The sequence below is a fragment of the Rhopilema esculentum genome, chromosome 18, assembly GCF_057945365.1.
Source record: "Rhopilema esculentum isolate cy_ngs chromosome 18, ASM5794536v1, whole genome shotgun sequence".
Classification (NCBI taxonomy): Eukaryota; Metazoa; Cnidaria; class Scyphozoa; order Rhizostomeae; family Rhizostomatidae; genus Rhopilema; species Rhopilema esculentum.
In genome coordinates this window covers 2,601,537-2,619,164 of record NC_142832.1, presented here as the reverse complement: position 1 = coordinate 2,619,164, position 17,628 = coordinate 2,601,537, and the positions used below count along the sequence as shown (strand labels likewise).

At 35.4% G+C, this 17,628-nt stretch overlaps 1 protein-coding gene across 1 annotated transcript in view; it reads left to right on the top strand.

The window, feature by feature from the left end:
• The first annotated feature begins 127 nt into the window (after positions 1-127).
• Positions 128-17,628, top strand: part of LOC135680903 (uncharacterized) — a 33,226-nt gene continuing 15,725 nt past the window's right edge. Inside the window, exons 1-21 of the mRNA XM_065195123.2 lie at positions 128-1,020; positions 2,822-3,156; positions 4,041-4,086; positions 4,262-4,296; positions 5,163-5,187; positions 5,541-5,589; positions 6,201-6,298; positions 6,811-6,874; positions 7,348-7,391; positions 9,011-9,091; positions 9,818-9,859; positions 10,160-10,243; positions 11,366-11,427; positions 11,821-12,039; positions 12,705-12,750; positions 13,172-14,000; positions 14,425-14,486; positions 15,984-16,148; positions 16,518-16,559; positions 17,173-17,208; positions 17,457-17,553. Of these exons, the coding sequence (XP_065051195.2) occupies positions 1,018-1,020; positions 2,822-3,156; positions 4,041-4,086; positions 4,262-4,296; positions 5,163-5,187; positions 5,541-5,589; positions 6,201-6,298; positions 6,811-6,874; positions 7,348-7,391; positions 9,011-9,091; positions 9,818-9,859; positions 10,160-10,243; positions 11,366-11,427; positions 11,821-12,039; positions 12,705-12,750; positions 13,172-14,000; positions 14,425-14,486; positions 15,984-16,148; positions 16,518-16,559; positions 17,173-17,208; positions 17,457-17,553 (2,464 nt within the window). The 5' untranslated portion in view covers positions 128-1,017. The remainder of the gene's footprint in view (positions 1,021-2,821; positions 3,157-4,040; positions 4,087-4,261; positions 4,297-5,162; positions 5,188-5,540; positions 5,590-6,200; positions 6,299-6,810; positions 6,875-7,347; positions 7,392-9,010; positions 9,092-9,817; positions 9,860-10,159; positions 10,244-11,365; positions 11,428-11,820; positions 12,040-12,704; positions 12,751-13,171; positions 14,001-14,424; positions 14,487-15,983; positions 16,149-16,517; positions 16,560-17,172; positions 17,209-17,456; positions 17,554-17,628) is intronic.

Here is a 17,628-nt window from a genome sequence, read left to right as displayed (position 1 = left end):
CAGAACAGAAATATTTATGAGTGTAAAGCCTGGTTTCCATTAAACCGCAAAGTGTCACAGAGTGTCGCAGAATGTTGCAGAAGATTGGATCTGCGACACTCTACAGCAATCTGCGATCAGTGTCGCAGAGATAGAAAGATTTCTATGTCTGCGACACCCTGTCGCAGAGAGTTGCAAAGTGTCGCAGAGTGTAGCAAACCAAAAGGTTCTGCGACACGCTACGACACTTTGCAACACTTTGCGATTTAATGGAAACCAGGCTTAAAGCTAAACAGCAAACTGGCAATCGACATCAGATCAATGAATATTTTTAGCAATAAGAAGAAGCATTAAAGAAGCATTTTATAAATTTGTAACATGCATGGAGCCTTTTATAATCATTGTATTTACCTGTGTATGTTTGATCAGAGATTTAATAATAATAATAATAATTTACCATATTTATACAGGATAGCCTTTTCAGTAAAGATAATACTGCTATCACTAAGGGCCCTGTTAAAATAAAAGTTTGTAAAGTAAAAGGTTCAAAATTATAAGAGATTGAAGTTAAAGCTTAAAAAAATTTAAAAGGTTAAAAAAGTTACACTACAGAAGTTAAAAAAGTTACATTTATAGTTTTTCTCTTTTTATTTCTTTTTCTTCTTTAGAGTATGTATTGAGAACTGCATATATTGTCATATATAAGTATTATTTCATATAAGTTGCAACTCTGAGTTTCTCGCTTTATGCGATCGTCAAGCAATTGTAAACAACTGACTAATAATGTAAACAAAGCCACAAAAGATGAAGTTGGAAACAATTCAATTGTCCCCTACGGAGGCGGATTTTATGGTGTTCGTTGAATTTGCAGCATGATTCTTGTTAAGTTTATTTGTAAATATAAGGAGCCAAACTAAACAAGTATTATCAATGAGACAGTTACAAGGTATGCTAGATACGCGAAAAAGATGGCACTCATAGCTTATCATAGCTTTTCGTGACTTGAGAAGGACTTGTGATTTTTCAGGCAAAGCCAAAATGGTAAGTCAACGTTGCTCATTTGATCTTCCGACATCCCATCCCGACATCCGTCAACACAACCGGCCTAAATTTTAGATCGGCAGATTTTTATCGAATTGATCGAAGTATTTGGTTCAAACAACGCATTCGAGAAATTAAATTGATCTGTGAGCCTAGGTCAAACAGTATTTTGTTCCGATTTTTCATGCGGGACTGGTTTTGGAAGATGGTCTTCGTGATGACTCGAAGACTAGTGATGACTCGTGAAAGTTGTTTGATAATCAACATTTAAATTTTTTTTTAATTTATTAATCAACAGTTTTCTTGGACAAGAACTGTTTTGCTTTTTGCAAGGGGTTCCGGTGCTTAGGGACTTTGTATTCCATATCTGTACGACAGAAATATTAGATTTAATTTACTGTGATAAGAAAGCTTCTCTAACGTTAGAAAGTTGTACGAGTCATAAAATTTTAATGTAGAAATGTAGATGTGTTCTCAAACCGATGAATAACATCTTCATGTCAATAATGCCGCGCAATGCAAAGTCCGAAATGCGAACGTCAGAAATATGTTAAGTGCATTGTTGCTATGTTCTCACCTACATAGAGGATGAGTAACACAACGGGTCACACACCGAGCCGAACAAAGAAATCGAAAATGATATTTTCTTACATAATCATACTCATGTCGTAATTTTTTTTCACATATAGTAAGGCTGACTACTCCGTGACATATATATTTCTCTTTTCAACATCGTGGTTGATGATCATTTGATTCAAAGCTAAGAACTGTCAGAACTTCAAAATATGAACAGCGAATTTCTTCATCAACAAAGCTCTGATTTTGAGCTCTATTTACATATAAGGTTTCTGTCAATGGTATTTTCAAAAGTTCTTCAATTTCTACTGTAAGTCTCTACAGAATATGAATTTGCATACTAATTTTCAATTCAGTTTTTCAAGCATTTTGAATGCAGTTTTAACCAGCTATGATATAGTCAATTTTTAAAATGTTGTTAATAATGATTCAGAATTGTTAACCCATATTCCATGTGCACATTTTTATAACAATTAACTACATGTCTAAAGCATGAGCATAGAAATTGAATTATTTTGCAATTTAGAGCCATGCCTAGCATGAAAGGAATATCCCCCCTTGGACCCAAAAAATGGGATTATGTATGTGTCTTTGCTTATAAGCTACCCCTGCAAAACATCAGCCATTGTCATCCCCCAGCCATTGCTTGCTATGGTTCAACTATGCCCAGGAATGAAATTCTACAAGTTGTAACCATTATCAAATACCAAGGTTAGGCCTCATAATTATTTCTCAGTGGCCTCTGGTGAGACTCATTCAAGGCAGCTTCTTAACAAACCAGTAATTGCATCTCAGGGTAGAGCTTCATCAAAATGATTGCAAGTGATGATCTAGCGAAGATTACATGCCTTTGAAGCTAAATTGTGAAGCTACTGTTACTAATACTGAAGATGATAATAAACATGAAGGTCAACTTTGTAAAAAATAAGTTAGAAGATGCAAATAAATAGTTTGAATGAAATTCATAGTACATTCTGAAATGGGTACTGCTTAAGATATATTTCTGACTGTGAACAATTTTGAATGAAACATTGCATATGTTTTAGGGTAACAGTAAGGATTTGTTTCAGTTCAGTTCATGTTATTATTTAGACCGTCAACATACAATTTTGAAAGATTTTAAATGTTACCCCGATAAACAAATACAGTAAAAACTCCCTTTTGTGCCTTTTTTCAGATTATGATTATGTATAGCACATATTTTAAAATTCAATTTCTATTTTAGGAGTCTGATGATAAAATTCTTGGTTTGTCTCCCATCAGGAGGTATAATACCCTTGATACCCAAAAGCAACCAAAGATGGAAGACTTTTCTTCATATCGAAATACATTGACACTGTCAGACCTTCCACAGAGGTCCAGATCAATGATGAACCTATCTTCTGCCCATCACTATAAAAGAAACTCCTGGCTTCTTCCAGAGAGTCCAACAGTATCTGAGAAACAATCTCAGCTGACTAAGAGGAAAAGTCTTTCAGGAGCTCTGTTGTCACCTCCTCCAAAAACACCAAGTGTTGAAAGATACCTAGAAATTTTCTCAAGACTAAAATCTGCCTACAGGTAGGATGTTAATTACTCATAGTGATTAAGCATTCAATAGAGATGCATATATGCACATTTCTGCCCTCATTCTTTCTGCCATATTATCAATTGATAGATAATATTATATTAAGGCTTGCTGTTACCTAGAATCATTTTTAAGCTATAGCAAGGAGCTCCTTTAAACAATATTTGTTATTTCAAGAGTCTTTAGTGTCTAATGGTTGCAATAAGCGTGAAACTCTGGGTTTCCATTTAGACCTACACTGTTCTATATTTACTAAAGTGTGTACAGCTCTGTCTGAATGGCAGCAACAGGGTGGACAATTCAATCTCCCACGCACCAGAGGAAACCAGTTTTATATGTGAGAGAATGCAAATTTTTGCTGGAATTGTCCACCTTTTTCATCACAGTTCCCTATTGGGAAGACACACAACATATGTAGGAGACCACAGGGAGAGCTTCCGGGTCTCCCACTGGGAGGCTACTCTTTTTACTGGAATTGTCCTTTCCTGCATCAAGCAATCTATGAAATTTACCAGAGTAATTTTCATTATAAACTTACATATTTTTGAGTTTCAAATGGCCCTTGTCTTCATTACCTAATTTTTTGCATTTGGTTTCAATTGAAATTATTGTGAATTTGAAGCAATGCTACAGCTTTGGTGTTTACCCTTTGGTATTATTTGCATTAATTTCCAGCATCTTGATGCTTCTTTTGCAATTCTACCAATTTAGCTGGATTTCATTTATTTTCTTTAAGAAATTTCTTCTTCTAGGTCATCTTCAGCAATGTTGTTTTTTTTGTGCAGAAAATAGGGAAGCTCTTATTGTAGCTTACCTTACACCTTTCTTGTTTGTTTATAATCCTTTCATATTTTCTAAATGAAGAAATTTTTTGCAGTGCCTTTCTTGATGCCTGCAAGGATGTTGATTTGTCAAACTTTTCTGTAAGTAAATTTTTAGATATCAAATGATAGAATTTAGATATTTCGCTATAAAAAAATATATGGAATTTTTTGCAAATTTGAATTTTCTTTGACTTTAAGCAAAGAATGAATGAAAATGCTATTTCTTTTTTGTTTCAATACCTGGTATCTTATTGTCATGTTATTCGCTTTTTAGATCAAAGAAAAATTGTATTTTGAAAAGTGTACCAAGTATGTTCTTCGTTACTTTTATATTTCAACCTGAATATGTAAAACAAGTTTGAGACCTTCCCCAAGGATATAATATTAAGCACAAATCTATATTTTCAATGGTTTTCAATTCCACGGTGAAAGAAAAAATGGGAAATTGTATGTTGTTTTTATGAAAAAACCTCAGCAGTAATTTAAGAAATTATTAGATAAAATATAGTGCTATGTCAGATTTGATTTGTATTTATGGCCTATTAAAACAAAGTCTTATTGTTAAAAGATTTATTATCATGGTTGTAAACAGCAGCTTTGCAGTTGTTCTGATTGTCTCTGGTGTTTCTTGGTAGTTTGTTGTGACAATGAGGAACTGCAATAGAGGATCAAGAGAAGCAAGTCTGAATCAGTTTTGCCTCATGTCAGCTTTAAGGCATTGAGTCGTGGTAAAAAGACCTTCTCTATAGGTGCTCATAGGCTTTGTTGTGATTGCTGCAGTTTCATGCGATATCAGCATCTGTTGTTAATCAGTAAGAGGTCAGTTCATTTGACCAGTTTCAGGTCAACCAATAGCATTGCAGCACAAAAATCATGACTCAGCAGATTTGGGTTTGTTTTGGTATACCCTCTGCTTTTACCATGACTCGATGCATTTAAGCAGACTTATAGATGATCATAAAATGTTGAAACTGGTTTATCTTTCCCAATCCAACCATTTTTTCTGATTTGCTTTAATGAAGTAAATCATTGACTGCTATGTTATTGGTAGTAATAAGTTGATTTAAAACATGCAAAATAATTCTGTTAAAACTGTTAAATATGTGTTGAGTTGATGCTTAGGAATGTTGGTTGCTTTTAAAAGAAAAATGATCAAAGTCTTGCTCTTTTGTCAGGAAATTGGATACAAAGTTACAAAAGGTTTGGATATTTTTTATCATAGATGCTTCAAATTGATCACAATATTTAAAATTATCAGAATATGCAACTTTATGGACCACTTTTCACAGCTATCTGTAGGCAGAATGGAGGGTAGCTTAACTTCCATTTAATCTACTGAGCCAGCATGAAAAGCTCAAACTTGATGTATCAAGAACATTGTTTAAAAACTTTCATTTTTCCTTTGAAACCAAGGCTTCGCATTCATGAATCAACTTTGCTACTGTGGGTAGCTAAAAGTACTTAAGATTTCTTAACAGATAACAGGTTGCAAAATAAATAATCTAATTGTTGGTTTCCTTGAAGTACTATTATTCATAAAGCATATTTTGCAGGTTGAAGACCTAAATGAACTCTACGTTCACCAGGAGCATATGAGAGAAGGTTGAATAAATTTTGTATAGATTTTTTATTAATGGGAATTATCAGAAAGACACGAGGTGGTATTTTCCACAAATTCACAATTAAATGTTGCTCTTTGACAATACAACATCATCCAAAGATTATTGTTAGAAATCAACAGTTTTATTTACCATCAATGTATCTTCCGGCCCTTTTAATGTCAATGGGTCAGTGCTTATTAACCAAATCTTAGTAAGTTGATTATGTTTGGTGGCCTAGAAGTTCAACGATGAAAGTTGTTTTAAAATATCTTTCTCCGTTTTTCTCTCGATACTTGTCAAGATTGAAGTTTAAAAAAGAGATTTTAAAGGAGAGAATTCTTAGTACGATGGATTTTTAACGGCATAAGAGCTTTAGCAATTGTGGGGAATTTTTGTTTCCGAAACATGCTTTCCGCATTAACTTGCTTTCATCAGGACTTTATAATCGGGCTTTTCAGTGAATTTGAAATGAATAGTTTTAAGAGATTGCTTGTTTGATTTATGTCATGAGATTTTTTAATACAGGTATTCAGCAACCAATTTTTCCACTTCTGCCAAATATTTTGTCATACCCATTTTATTTTCTTCTTTGATGATAACTTTTAATTTCAGGTGCTAATAAATTGTTGAAAACGATGGAAAAGGAAAACAGCAAAAGAATTAAAAATGGAATTGATTATTGTAGAAGCAACCTGAAGAAAAATGTAAATGTAAGTAGCAAGCAGGACGCAGGATAGTCCCAAACGTCGATTATCTACTAGGGGGTGTCAGAGCTATGCAGAGATCTGTCAATCAGGATGGTGCCAGGGGGTGTCCGAGCTATGTAGAGCTCCTTAAATCAAGATAAAACTTGCTTTCAAAAAAGACGTTCAACCCCCTGTTATAGTGGCAGCAGGATTTCTGGTGTCACCCCTGAATAGATCTATCTTTCTCCCCGTAAGCATTTATCGAGTTTTTCTTCCTTGTTCCATGTCAAGTTTAGGCCATTTTTTACTGAATGTCAAAGGCGATCTGGTCTAATGTTTTCAACAGCTGCTGAAACACTGCTTATCAAATAAAACGACAATGCAGTTTAGCTATTGAAGTTTAAGTAGATGCTCAACGTTTTCTGTGATTAAGAAGCGTTTACATCTGCAACCAATATATGACAGCTTATTTCACTGCAGCTAAGTAGTAATTTGCTCTTGCTTCTAACTCGTCTCGCTTAATTTGTTTCTGACAGCGTCTCTGTGCAGTTCAAGATGAAGTAAACGACATGGCTGGCAGCATGAGAATCGAAATCGTAGGTAGGGAGAGATGAACAGCTTTGGCAGCTGTAAAATTTCAACATTTTTTTCTTTCATTTTTTGTAATAAAAGTACAGCTGAATTTTCTTACCATGCAGTTGCCAGTCTCGTCGGGAGATATCATATTGCTTCGAGTAAAAATTCCATCGACGGAAAAGGGTATTTATTGGAAAATGTAGAGAGAAAAAAAACACATCTAAGAAAAAATTTCAGTTTAGCTTTAAAAGCTTTTTTCTGGTACCTTACTCAGAAATTATGAAAAAACGCTTCCAATTTTGAATGCCCTCACTTTTAAACTCCTCCACTAATAACCCCTCCCCCCAGAGCACAAGCAATGCCGCTGGTGTCTTCTGGAAGTATTATTACGGTATAATCAACTTTCTTATCTTCAGGCCTTTCCATTGGCTATAGCGTTATGTTGCCCTAACAATAATGTCAACAAGGATGACGTCATTATTTTATTCATGTCTTAGGCCTCATTGGTTTTGCACGATTGAGTTCTGGTGATGTCTATAGCGTAAGATAATTTTGATCTTTCAAGTACATATTTTGTATGTGTGTTTTCGAGCATCTGATGTCTAATTTGTAAATTGTCTGATGGGTTTCAAGATAGAGATGATCTTGGTCGTCTTCTCTAAATCATAATAAAACTTGAAAATCTTTGGAGACAATGTTTCTTACTGTTAACTGCTAGCGAATTCACATACGTTGCCTACTGCAGCTTGTAGCATTTATATAATTCACCACAGTGATAACAATTATTCACAATTATTTCAAAGCCCTGTTTTTTCTCTTTGCAAAATGTATGTCGTATTTCTCAAGAATTATGTTATTAGTGTTTAAGTTTAGCGTAAAGTTTGTCAAAAGATACCCCTTATTTAAAAGCCCCCTCGAGTAAACGCTTCCACAAAAGTTTCATTTAGAGGTTTATTGTTTTGTATTTTGGAAGGGCTCAAAGAGTTCTTCTGAATCCTTCACGGGGGTGGGAGTTAATTAAGCCTAATTTTGGACGGGGACGTGCCATTTTGGTTAAAAATTTTGACCCCTTAGTTCTGTGCATGTCTGAAAAGATGTGACCCATAATTCCGCAGACACGATGAAGAATTATACCCATTTTCCGCAAAGGAAATAACATTTTTCAAGCACAACAAAATCATCAAACAAGTGCTGCATGTCTTTTGCTCGAAATTATCAATATTACACATATTTCATACTTTCATTTCTAACTGGACATTCATTTTCTCAATGCTAAATCTCCCTCCTAATTTTTTTGCAATATTTTCCCAAAATGTTACCCATAATTCTGCATGTTTCTTCAAATAGTACCCATAGTTCCGCACATCTTTTAAAAACTGATACCGATAATTCCGAACTTTTCAGAAAAAAGGTACCCCTAAAAAATGGCACGTCCCCGTACCTTGGAACATGTCAAGCAACCCCCTCCCCCGAGGAATCCTTTGAAATTATTCTGTTGTACTTGTGTTTGAATTCGTGTATGATTTGCGTAATAGTGTCCTGTTTGACTACCTCGACCTTTGAATCGTGCGTGACATTAATATATAGCTTCCAACTTTCTATTAACATTCAGTATTAATCTTGGTTACCCAACTTTATTTATGCTGCGAGGGCGTTGATACATTGTAGACTTTGCGGTCCATAAGTGTTTATATGACTTTGTTTTGATAGTCGAATGTAACAAAAAAATGTTAATGTCCTTTTTGCATCTCTTCAACGAGAGCAGAATAATATTTGGATACTTGGCTCCGCTTATACTCTTTTTCTATCAACAAGAAAATTTAATTTTCAGAATATGTAGGACTCTATAATCCTTTTTTGAAATCTTTCCAAAGCAACCAGATGCTTTTGTTATGGGAAATAAAGAGAAGGCAAGATAAGCCGTGAAAACTGAAAGTTAGACAAAGTCACAGGGCACAAGCGAGTAGTTACATCTCAGAACACAAAGTGGTGGTTGCTTGGAAATTGCCAATGTCTAATTGAAGAGGTGTTTTTGTATTCCGTAAAAAGCTGCCTACTTAAAAAGGAACAGCTGGTGGCTACCTCTGCCCCCACTTTACCCCCACTTCTACTACCCCCCCAATCGCAATATATAATGTAATGATCATGGATTAACCCTAGGTTCATTTCAAGCACGGCTATGACAAATTTACATCAAAATGCAAGGTTGTTGGACAAGGACAGAAATGGACAAATGCTCAGGTAGTTTTATCATTCATTTGAAAATTCCTACTGTTGTCTACTGTAGGCTCGTTCCACGGAACTCTTCTTCAGCTCAGTTCATTTAAGTTCAGTATATATATTCAAATTCCTCTTCATACACTGCAAAATTAGATAATAGTATTGTTTAAACAGACATTAAAATATTACATTACGAAAAATTAATACAATTTGATTACGCAATAAAACTTATAGCAATAAAATAAAGTGAACTGCATGCAGGGAATTACTTAAAGGAGGATCTCCCTCATTGGGTAAACTGATCAAGGAGGGCGCCTCACCCTACCCTAGGATTTGATATTTTATCTGACATTTTCTTTCATTATCTTTATTTTTATCTAAACTGCAACGAATTGAACTTGATCGCTTAAAAAGTTAGCATTTGTATGCCATTTGAAATACGTTATCTTCAGTAACCCAGCAGCAATCAGTGCAAAGTGAAATTTTGTCACCAGTTACTCTGTTTTCTAAGCAATCTCTGTTTATTGGAGTTCATATTTTTATGTATGCTGGAAATTTTCTTGTACCAGAGCTGCCAGTATTTTGATTTGCAAAAACTATTGTCTGAGATCACAGACATATTAATATATAAAGTTTTTCTCTTCCCAAGTGTTCTAAAATGTTGCTTGCAACTATAGCTTTTATTCGCAATGTGCCTTTCAAGTTACAAACAAATTATTGATAAAACCAATTGATATATTTATTCAGGTAGCGCTGAAAATAAATGCAGCTCATGATATTATAATAAAGGTGAGAGAAATATTGTTGTATCATTACAAAGTATACTATTACTTTTTTGTGTTTCAGTTGTTTGATTGTGGTCTTATAAAACTAGTGCCTTTCACTTATGCACTTATAAACTAGATTTTCAACTGGGATGTTAATTTATTTCCATTATAGCAAATCTTACATTATAAGATCTAAACCAGCCACCTAATTTGTGTTTTGAAAGTATGGTCTTCTTCAAGATATTTTCAACATCTCAATTTTGTAAACATCAACTTTTTGATTTGTTCAAAGTCGCCTGTAACGTGTTTTTGTCTTTTTTAGGTCCATGAAGTACGGAAAATTAACACAAATTCCGTGGGAGTTGTCACTTGCCCAATTTCAAATTTTCTTTCTGCAGATGGACAGGTAGGACAGTTTTTGCATATTTTTTGCTTTATTTTAATATCGATTTTCGATATTTTTTCTAATGAAGAATGATTTTTCAGAGGGAACGGGTTAAACGCTACAGCAAAAAGTCAACCAACCCTAAGGAAATTTAGGGAAGATCTAATAAATTCCAGCATTGCATGAGTCGCAATAGTGTTTTTTAAATGCTAATTTTTGTTTTGATCTTGTTTCTTTTAATCTTATTGTATTATACTGTATTTATGATATTTATTTTAACTTAGAAAGTATTTAAATGCATGGCCCCCTGTAAATCAGTTTTTCTATAATTGAGGAGCTACCATGCCTAAAAAATGAATGAAATGAAGTGAAATGAAATTTGTTTGCAGGTCGATCAATGGCGTTCTGTTATTGTTTCTCAAAAAACCAAATCTTTTACGTAATTATTCATTCCATCCAACCTCATTGCATTCCCTAAGCCTTCGTTTATAATGTTTTCTCTTCTGTATTACAGAGTACCGTCATCATCATTACATTTACATTTAACAACCCTTTGGGTCATACAAATGTCTGCCCAGTCAACTACAACATTAAAATTTTAAAATTTACTGAGGTGATTTCGACATAGGTTGTAAAAGGTATCCGAATTTGCCTGCATCACAATACTGTCTGGCAGGCTATTCCATACAGAAACGATTGAATAAAAAAATGAAAACCTAACAGCATCAACCGTCAATTAAATTAGTTGAATCAGGTATCAATATTATTGTGAATGGCTTTGGTAAAAAGCAAACAAATTTCTACGTTCTATAAAACGTCAGGATAGGGTCCAAAGAACAGAATGGGAAATATATACCCAGTTGTGGGTCGAAATAGGCCAATCAGAAAAGCGCGAACACATAACCGGAAATGGCTAATATTTCGCCCCGCCATACGGGGCTTCATCAGAGCAAAAGTAAACCAAAAGTAAATCTTTAGTATGTAGAAAAATATTTGCTTTTTTCAAAGCCATTCTCAAATTTTGTACCACCAAAAAATTGTTTTTGACAAGATCCGATATTAGCGATAAGCGAATTTTTAATTAAAGCAACGTTTGACATCATGGCGGTTCAACGATAGTAAACTGTTTCTTTTCATTTTTAGGAATTTGTTCTTCCAGTGAATAGCACGGGCTCTTTGAAATTGAAAATCATGGCTTTTTGGAGGTAGGTATCCTTTGTAGTGATTGAGATTTCTGAACACAAAGTTTGAGTACAGCAATCGCTTAAAAATTCATCATCTCTTAACAATTTAATCGTTCACATCAATGTTATATACCATAGAATTAGTGTATATCAAGTGAATAAGACAGCACGTTTGTTCGTCAATGCTGTAAAATAACAACTCTTACACTCCCATGAGATCTATTCTCTAAGAAGTGTGTTACCAAATGTGTTCTTTCCTGTTGCTTCTTAAAGGAATAATTTGGAAATTATTTTTTCTGAAGTCTCAGTCCTGCAACCATCGTGAAATCTTTCCTTTTAACTCCTCTGTTAATATGTTTCTTCTCTCCATGCATCGAATCAACAGCTTTTTAATGGAAAACGTTATATCCACAGTCCATTTGTTAACAAGGAGAGTAGCTTTATGGCTGGGAAGATCAGTATGCCGGATGAGTCACGGCTTGACACTTTGTCGGATACCAGTGGTACACAGAGCCCATGCTCAACACCAAAAAGTGGAACATTGTCATCAATGCCAAGCTTATCCACTAACAATGGTACTTTGACATCGATGAGAATTTCTGTTAGTGGCACATACCTGTCTCCTCAAGCACGGTGGGTACAAATCTGTTTTTTGTCAAGATAAAGCTGCAAACTTCAGAGGATGAAAGGTTGTAAATACCAGGGAATGCAGGCACCCATGACGCTGAAGGGACTTAATTCCTAAAATGTTTCTAAAACCAAACAATAAATCACCCTGCTTTTGCTTTTAGCATTTTGATCCCCGAGAAAACATTTAAGCCCCCTTCCCTGTATCTGTTGTATTCCCTGCCGTCCTTGATGAATACCCCTGATTTTCGCCTGGTACATTCCTAATGAAATTTAACTAGTATAAAATACTTATTATTAACGATACACGTAGGATTTTATGACTTACTGTGGCCTATGAATTAAGTATAGATATTGTAATAGCGGTAAAAACAAGATTTTGTTCCATTCGTTTCCTTTGATCTACTGTAGCCATTTATGTCTCCTATCCTTTCAGTGTATATTAAGTTCCCTAAACTTCGAAGGTGACTACATGGCACTTGACTGCTAATTTTTTAAAGAGAATTTGTTACGTTTATTGAAAATAATGATGTCTTTATATAAATTAAATCCTTTTATTTTAAGTAAACTATTGTAGATTTAATTATATATCCTTCTCATATCTTATCCTAGTTCTTTATAGTCTTGTTTTTGTAAGCTTTGATGTAATCATGGAATTTTCAAATTTTTAGTGTAATCAAACATTCAAAAGCAGATGGAGGAAAAATGAACATCAACGTATGTATCAACAGCATTTCATTGAATGTTAATTTTGTTAATAAAAGACCTTGAAAAGGTAGCATAATTCAAGGAATAACGATTTTTCACATTTGGTCATATTAATTTTGAATGTTTTTAAAACCCGAAGAGGCACTCTAGAACGTATTTTACCCAAAAACGGCAATGCAAATGTCTTCTGTATAAATTTTTTTATTTTCACTGCTTGTTTATACTGTCTGTTGTCAGGTACACACATACACGCAAATATTCTCAAGGTTCCTTTGCCATTAACTACAGTGGCTTTTATTTTGTCTTTAAGACTCGCTTTAGTCCATGTTTTTTGTTTTCATATTTCACAGTGGCCCAGTTGTTTTGGGCAGTGTCCTAAGATCATCTCGCTCTTGACTAAAAATCTGTTGAAAACAAATCTTATTTGCAGGGATCAGTTACAAGCAACGATAGCTCATCGTGGGTCGCGTCTGTTCGAGCGAACTCATTGCCAGATATTGCAAAGACTTTCGAGAACACTGGTGATGCTATAGACAATTCGGATAGCCAAAGCACAGTGAATGTTGACAATAAAAGCGTTAAGCATAGCATTAAACACGCTTCATCTTGTGATTATTTGAGCGAAAACGTTGTCTTGCGAGACACTGCGCCAAAAGAGAAGCGGAAGCCAAGGCCGATTACATTAGGCCCAACTTTCACAAATGGATTTTCGTCACAGTCTGATTATGAAAATGTTGTTAATTTGATAACTACTTCAATTATCGGTGAAAAGCCTGACGTTATCCCAGATAAAGATTCCTTAAGAAGCAAAAAGAGCCAAAGACCTAAGTCAGTCGCCCCGTCGTTTATGCCGACTCCGTTGCCTGATTACCCGACAAATTTTTCGCCAAGGTCGTCAACGGTGAGTCAGCCGATGCATATAATTCTAGAACCAGATTACTCGCCTCCTTACGAAAATTCAGATTCTGCCAAAATTAATGAACTTGAAAAAGAAGGCTCGGACCCCGAAAAGCAAGGAGCTGCACATGCATACGAAAACGTGACGTTGAATAACAACACTGAGACCGAAGACCTTGCAGCTGTTAGCATGGAAAGAAACTTGCCAGAAGTCTATACAGACAATCATTCAAACACCGCTAGCCCCGACTCGGACAATGAAAATATGGAACCGGATCAGAGTATTGAAAATGATGATACAGTACCGGAAGTACGAGCAATGTTGTTGGATATAACGGTCCGGCTAAGCTCAATACCTGAAGGTACGCGTTTTTCTTCTGTTATTTTCGCTTGTGAGTCTTGTGCGCTTCAAGAATCTGGCAAAACCAGATTCATTGCACCTAATGACTGCTGCTCCACGTAAACCAGTGGGAGGGACATTTGAGAATGTTCTATATGTTAGCAGTTGTTCTCATTTCCCCATTTTATGAGATAATAGGAAGATTATTATGGCCAATGTCGATTAATCGCTTAAGCATTTTTAATATCAATCGATTTCCTTTACTCTTGTTACGCTTACACGTGTCTTTAAAAGATTCCAACCGCTCTACTTTTGATGAATGATTAGTAACCCTTTACTTTGTTTCAACAAGTTTTAATTTCAACATAATTATGCAGGACAGCAATAGTCTAGTCCTACCTGCAATAATTTATTATTATTATCAGATTCTCGATTTCTTTTTTCAGCCTATTCAATAAGAGCAGAAAATTTAAAGGAGGTGGTAAATGTACTTCTTGAACTACTTCAGGTGAGCGATTTTTTGATTTACTCAAAAGCATAGAAAAATGCTGCAGAGAACCGAAAGTCATAACCTCTGCCCTTTTTAATAGCAATCGACAGATGGTAGAGTGGTTTAAAGACTCATTGCTAACAATGGGCCTTTGCGAGCGTGGCGACGATCCAAACAATGGCAGTAAATTGTCTTCAATGGCGGTAAATTGATTTCAGACTGTCTAAAAATGCATTATGGGATGCTTGCGTAGCGCAATGGCTCATTGTTAGCAATGAGTCTTTAAGAAATTTGCCAATCAGTTATTGGTCAATCAATGAGTGTGTGGATAGTATCAAACTTATTGATTGGCCAGTTGTTGATTCACAGATGTCTTGTTGATTGACAGACGTCATGTTGATTGACAGGTGTCTTGTTGATTGACAGGTGTCTTGTTGATTGACAGATGTCCTCAGCCACTTTTGTAAATGCTTTTAGACCTTGATGAACCACTTAATGGAAGTCCAAGAAAGTGTAGAATCGTCATTTTTTAGTTTAGATATAATATTGTCCTGTTTTAACTCATTGCTGTTTTTACCTTTGATTGATCAATGCACATTCAGAGAAGAATTAAAGCGTGAGTAGCCGTAAGCATAACATAGACATCTTTAGATTGAGTAAGACTGTATTAATTAGTGATAAAAGCTTTTCCATATTGGAAATCCAGGCAGCAATAGATGAGGATTGGCTAGGATTGTGCTAGATCTCCACACAAGGATACAAGCCTCGGCAAACCTTCGAGTAACCTCGCTCTCGATTTCAATATGCCTCAATCGAACTAGCCCCCATCCTGTCATGCAGATTTTTAGATCCGTGATTTAGTCCACGATAAATATTATTATCAACTTTAAATGAAAGAGTAAAATAATCAAAACCTTTTCACAATGTTTTCGTTGTCATCAACGGTTTGTGGAATGTTTCGTTTGTCCAACTATAATCTCAGAAAAGGCTTTTAAAATGAACAATTTTGCAAAAACACTCCCCTATCCAATAATTCTCAAAGTAGCATACATCCAAAACTACCATTTGAAAACTCAAAGTGTCCTTACTGATCATGCCATTATATTTTGTGTGACAATAACCACAAATTTTAATCTCTCTGCAATGGTGCTTTTTTATGATTTACATTGAAAAATCTTTAATCTTGATTTACATTGATCACCTCTCACTTCCACAAAATACCATTCCTGCACTCGAATCTTTGTTGAAATAGCCGTCCTGCAAAGGAAGGACGATGTTTGCTCTAACAATGCTTTTGTTAATCATTTGCTTCATCCAATGATAAATGACGGTCATTGAGAACCTTAGCTGTATATTTTCTGTATAGATTTTTCTGCACCGCTGTTATTCAGTTTGTTCATCACCGACTGATATCCTGTTTTTATTTTTTAAGTTAGTCATTTTAACACCTAGTTGTTTGTTTTCGAAAAAATTCATAATTGAATAGTTTGCATTACGTTTCTGTCTGTTTCATAGGAAAAGAAGAAGCCAATTTCACGAACCGAGTCAATAGAGAATGCTCTGAATTCAATTGATAGCGCATTCGACTTTTTGTCCGAGCACCAAACGCTGAAACCGGACCGGCCGCTGGTTGTGACCGAAAGTCGGATATACCCCGGCAGCTGGAGAATCTTGAAAAAGGTTTCCATTTTTTTGATACAGCTAAGTTTAGTGATATTTTACGCTATTACATGGGCTCCGACGCAGGTTGGGAAGTGAGGGGGGGGGGCCAAGGGAGATTCAACACTCATAACAAAATAATTTTAAAAAAGCTCTATTGTTTTGCGAAAAAGTGGGGGCCATGGCCCCCCGGCCTCGTGGCCCCCCGGCCCCCCTTCGTCGGAGGCCCTGTATTACTGAATACAATGCCTGCCTAAAGTCTTGAAAACCAACAGCATTTTGGTCATTCACATTGGCAGCTTCTCCTCTTATTACTAGTGACAAGAATTTATCATTATGAGGTACGTTGATTGTACGTGTTACTTGATGATAGACCCATTTTTGTTGTAGGCACTCGTGTGTCATCTTCGCTGTTGTCAAAATTTGCTTCAGGTAACGTTATCCACTCTCACATTTGTCAGTAGTTTAGATGCTTGTCAGGATAAATTGCCAATTGCCGTTTCTCTTAATAAATGGCCAGGAGTGGTCGAGAAGGCTGCCAGGTAGCTGCAAGGGGGCTACAAAAGACTTAAGCCCTCCCAATATACTAGCTAGTTCCCCATCACAAATCTGTCTAAGTAAAGTAGATCAGTAAAGGCATTCAACGAATCGATATATTTGGGCATGAATTCACTTATAGTGGATAAACACTCTTACACAATGTTTAGGGTGAGCGATCACTCTTTTTGCTGGTGTACGCACGTTGCCCCTTTGCCTGAGCATACCTGGTAGCTTGCCTTCAAAATTTGCGAAACGCAAAATTAATAATCTCCATAGGAAGGCTCAAAACGCGAGATCTCTCGAGGTTTCGCCCTCAGGACCTCGTATCTAATTTGCTTTCTGGCAATGAGCTTTGGTGCCACCGAGTACTATTTCCTTAGCCTCTTGTGGCCAAAAAATTTACCAACCATATGATCCTTGCTTTTGTTTTCTTATTCAAATTACTCACAGCTTTTATGCAGAATTATTTTGCAGTATAGATTGTAATAAACTGTGTCTTTTTTAGCAACTTGAAGTCATGAACAGTCCACTAAAAATAAAGGTAGTTTAACTTTTTCTAGTAGTGTTAATTATATTTTGTCGAATTTCCTTGGGAAGATGCAACTTAACGCTACATGTACTCGTTTTCGAACAGTGTCTCCCACAAATGAAAATCACTTTGGGAATGTAACTATAATAATGAGTCATACATACAGAATAGGAATCCGTTTTGTTCTTCATCTCGAACGCACGTGCAACCGTATTAAAAAATGGCAAACGAATTTTAAAGCATTTATTTTTATTTTCTAGCAACAGAAATGCTTAGGCAAGCTACTTGTACAAGCTAAATCGATCGATGAAATATTCAAAAATTTGACTAACGAACCGCCTATTTCTCCAGCTTCAGGTAAGTTTGTGTCACTTTGATTAGCTTTGTTTATAAGCTGGATTAGTATGACAGCTTTGTTTTATATTAAATCTA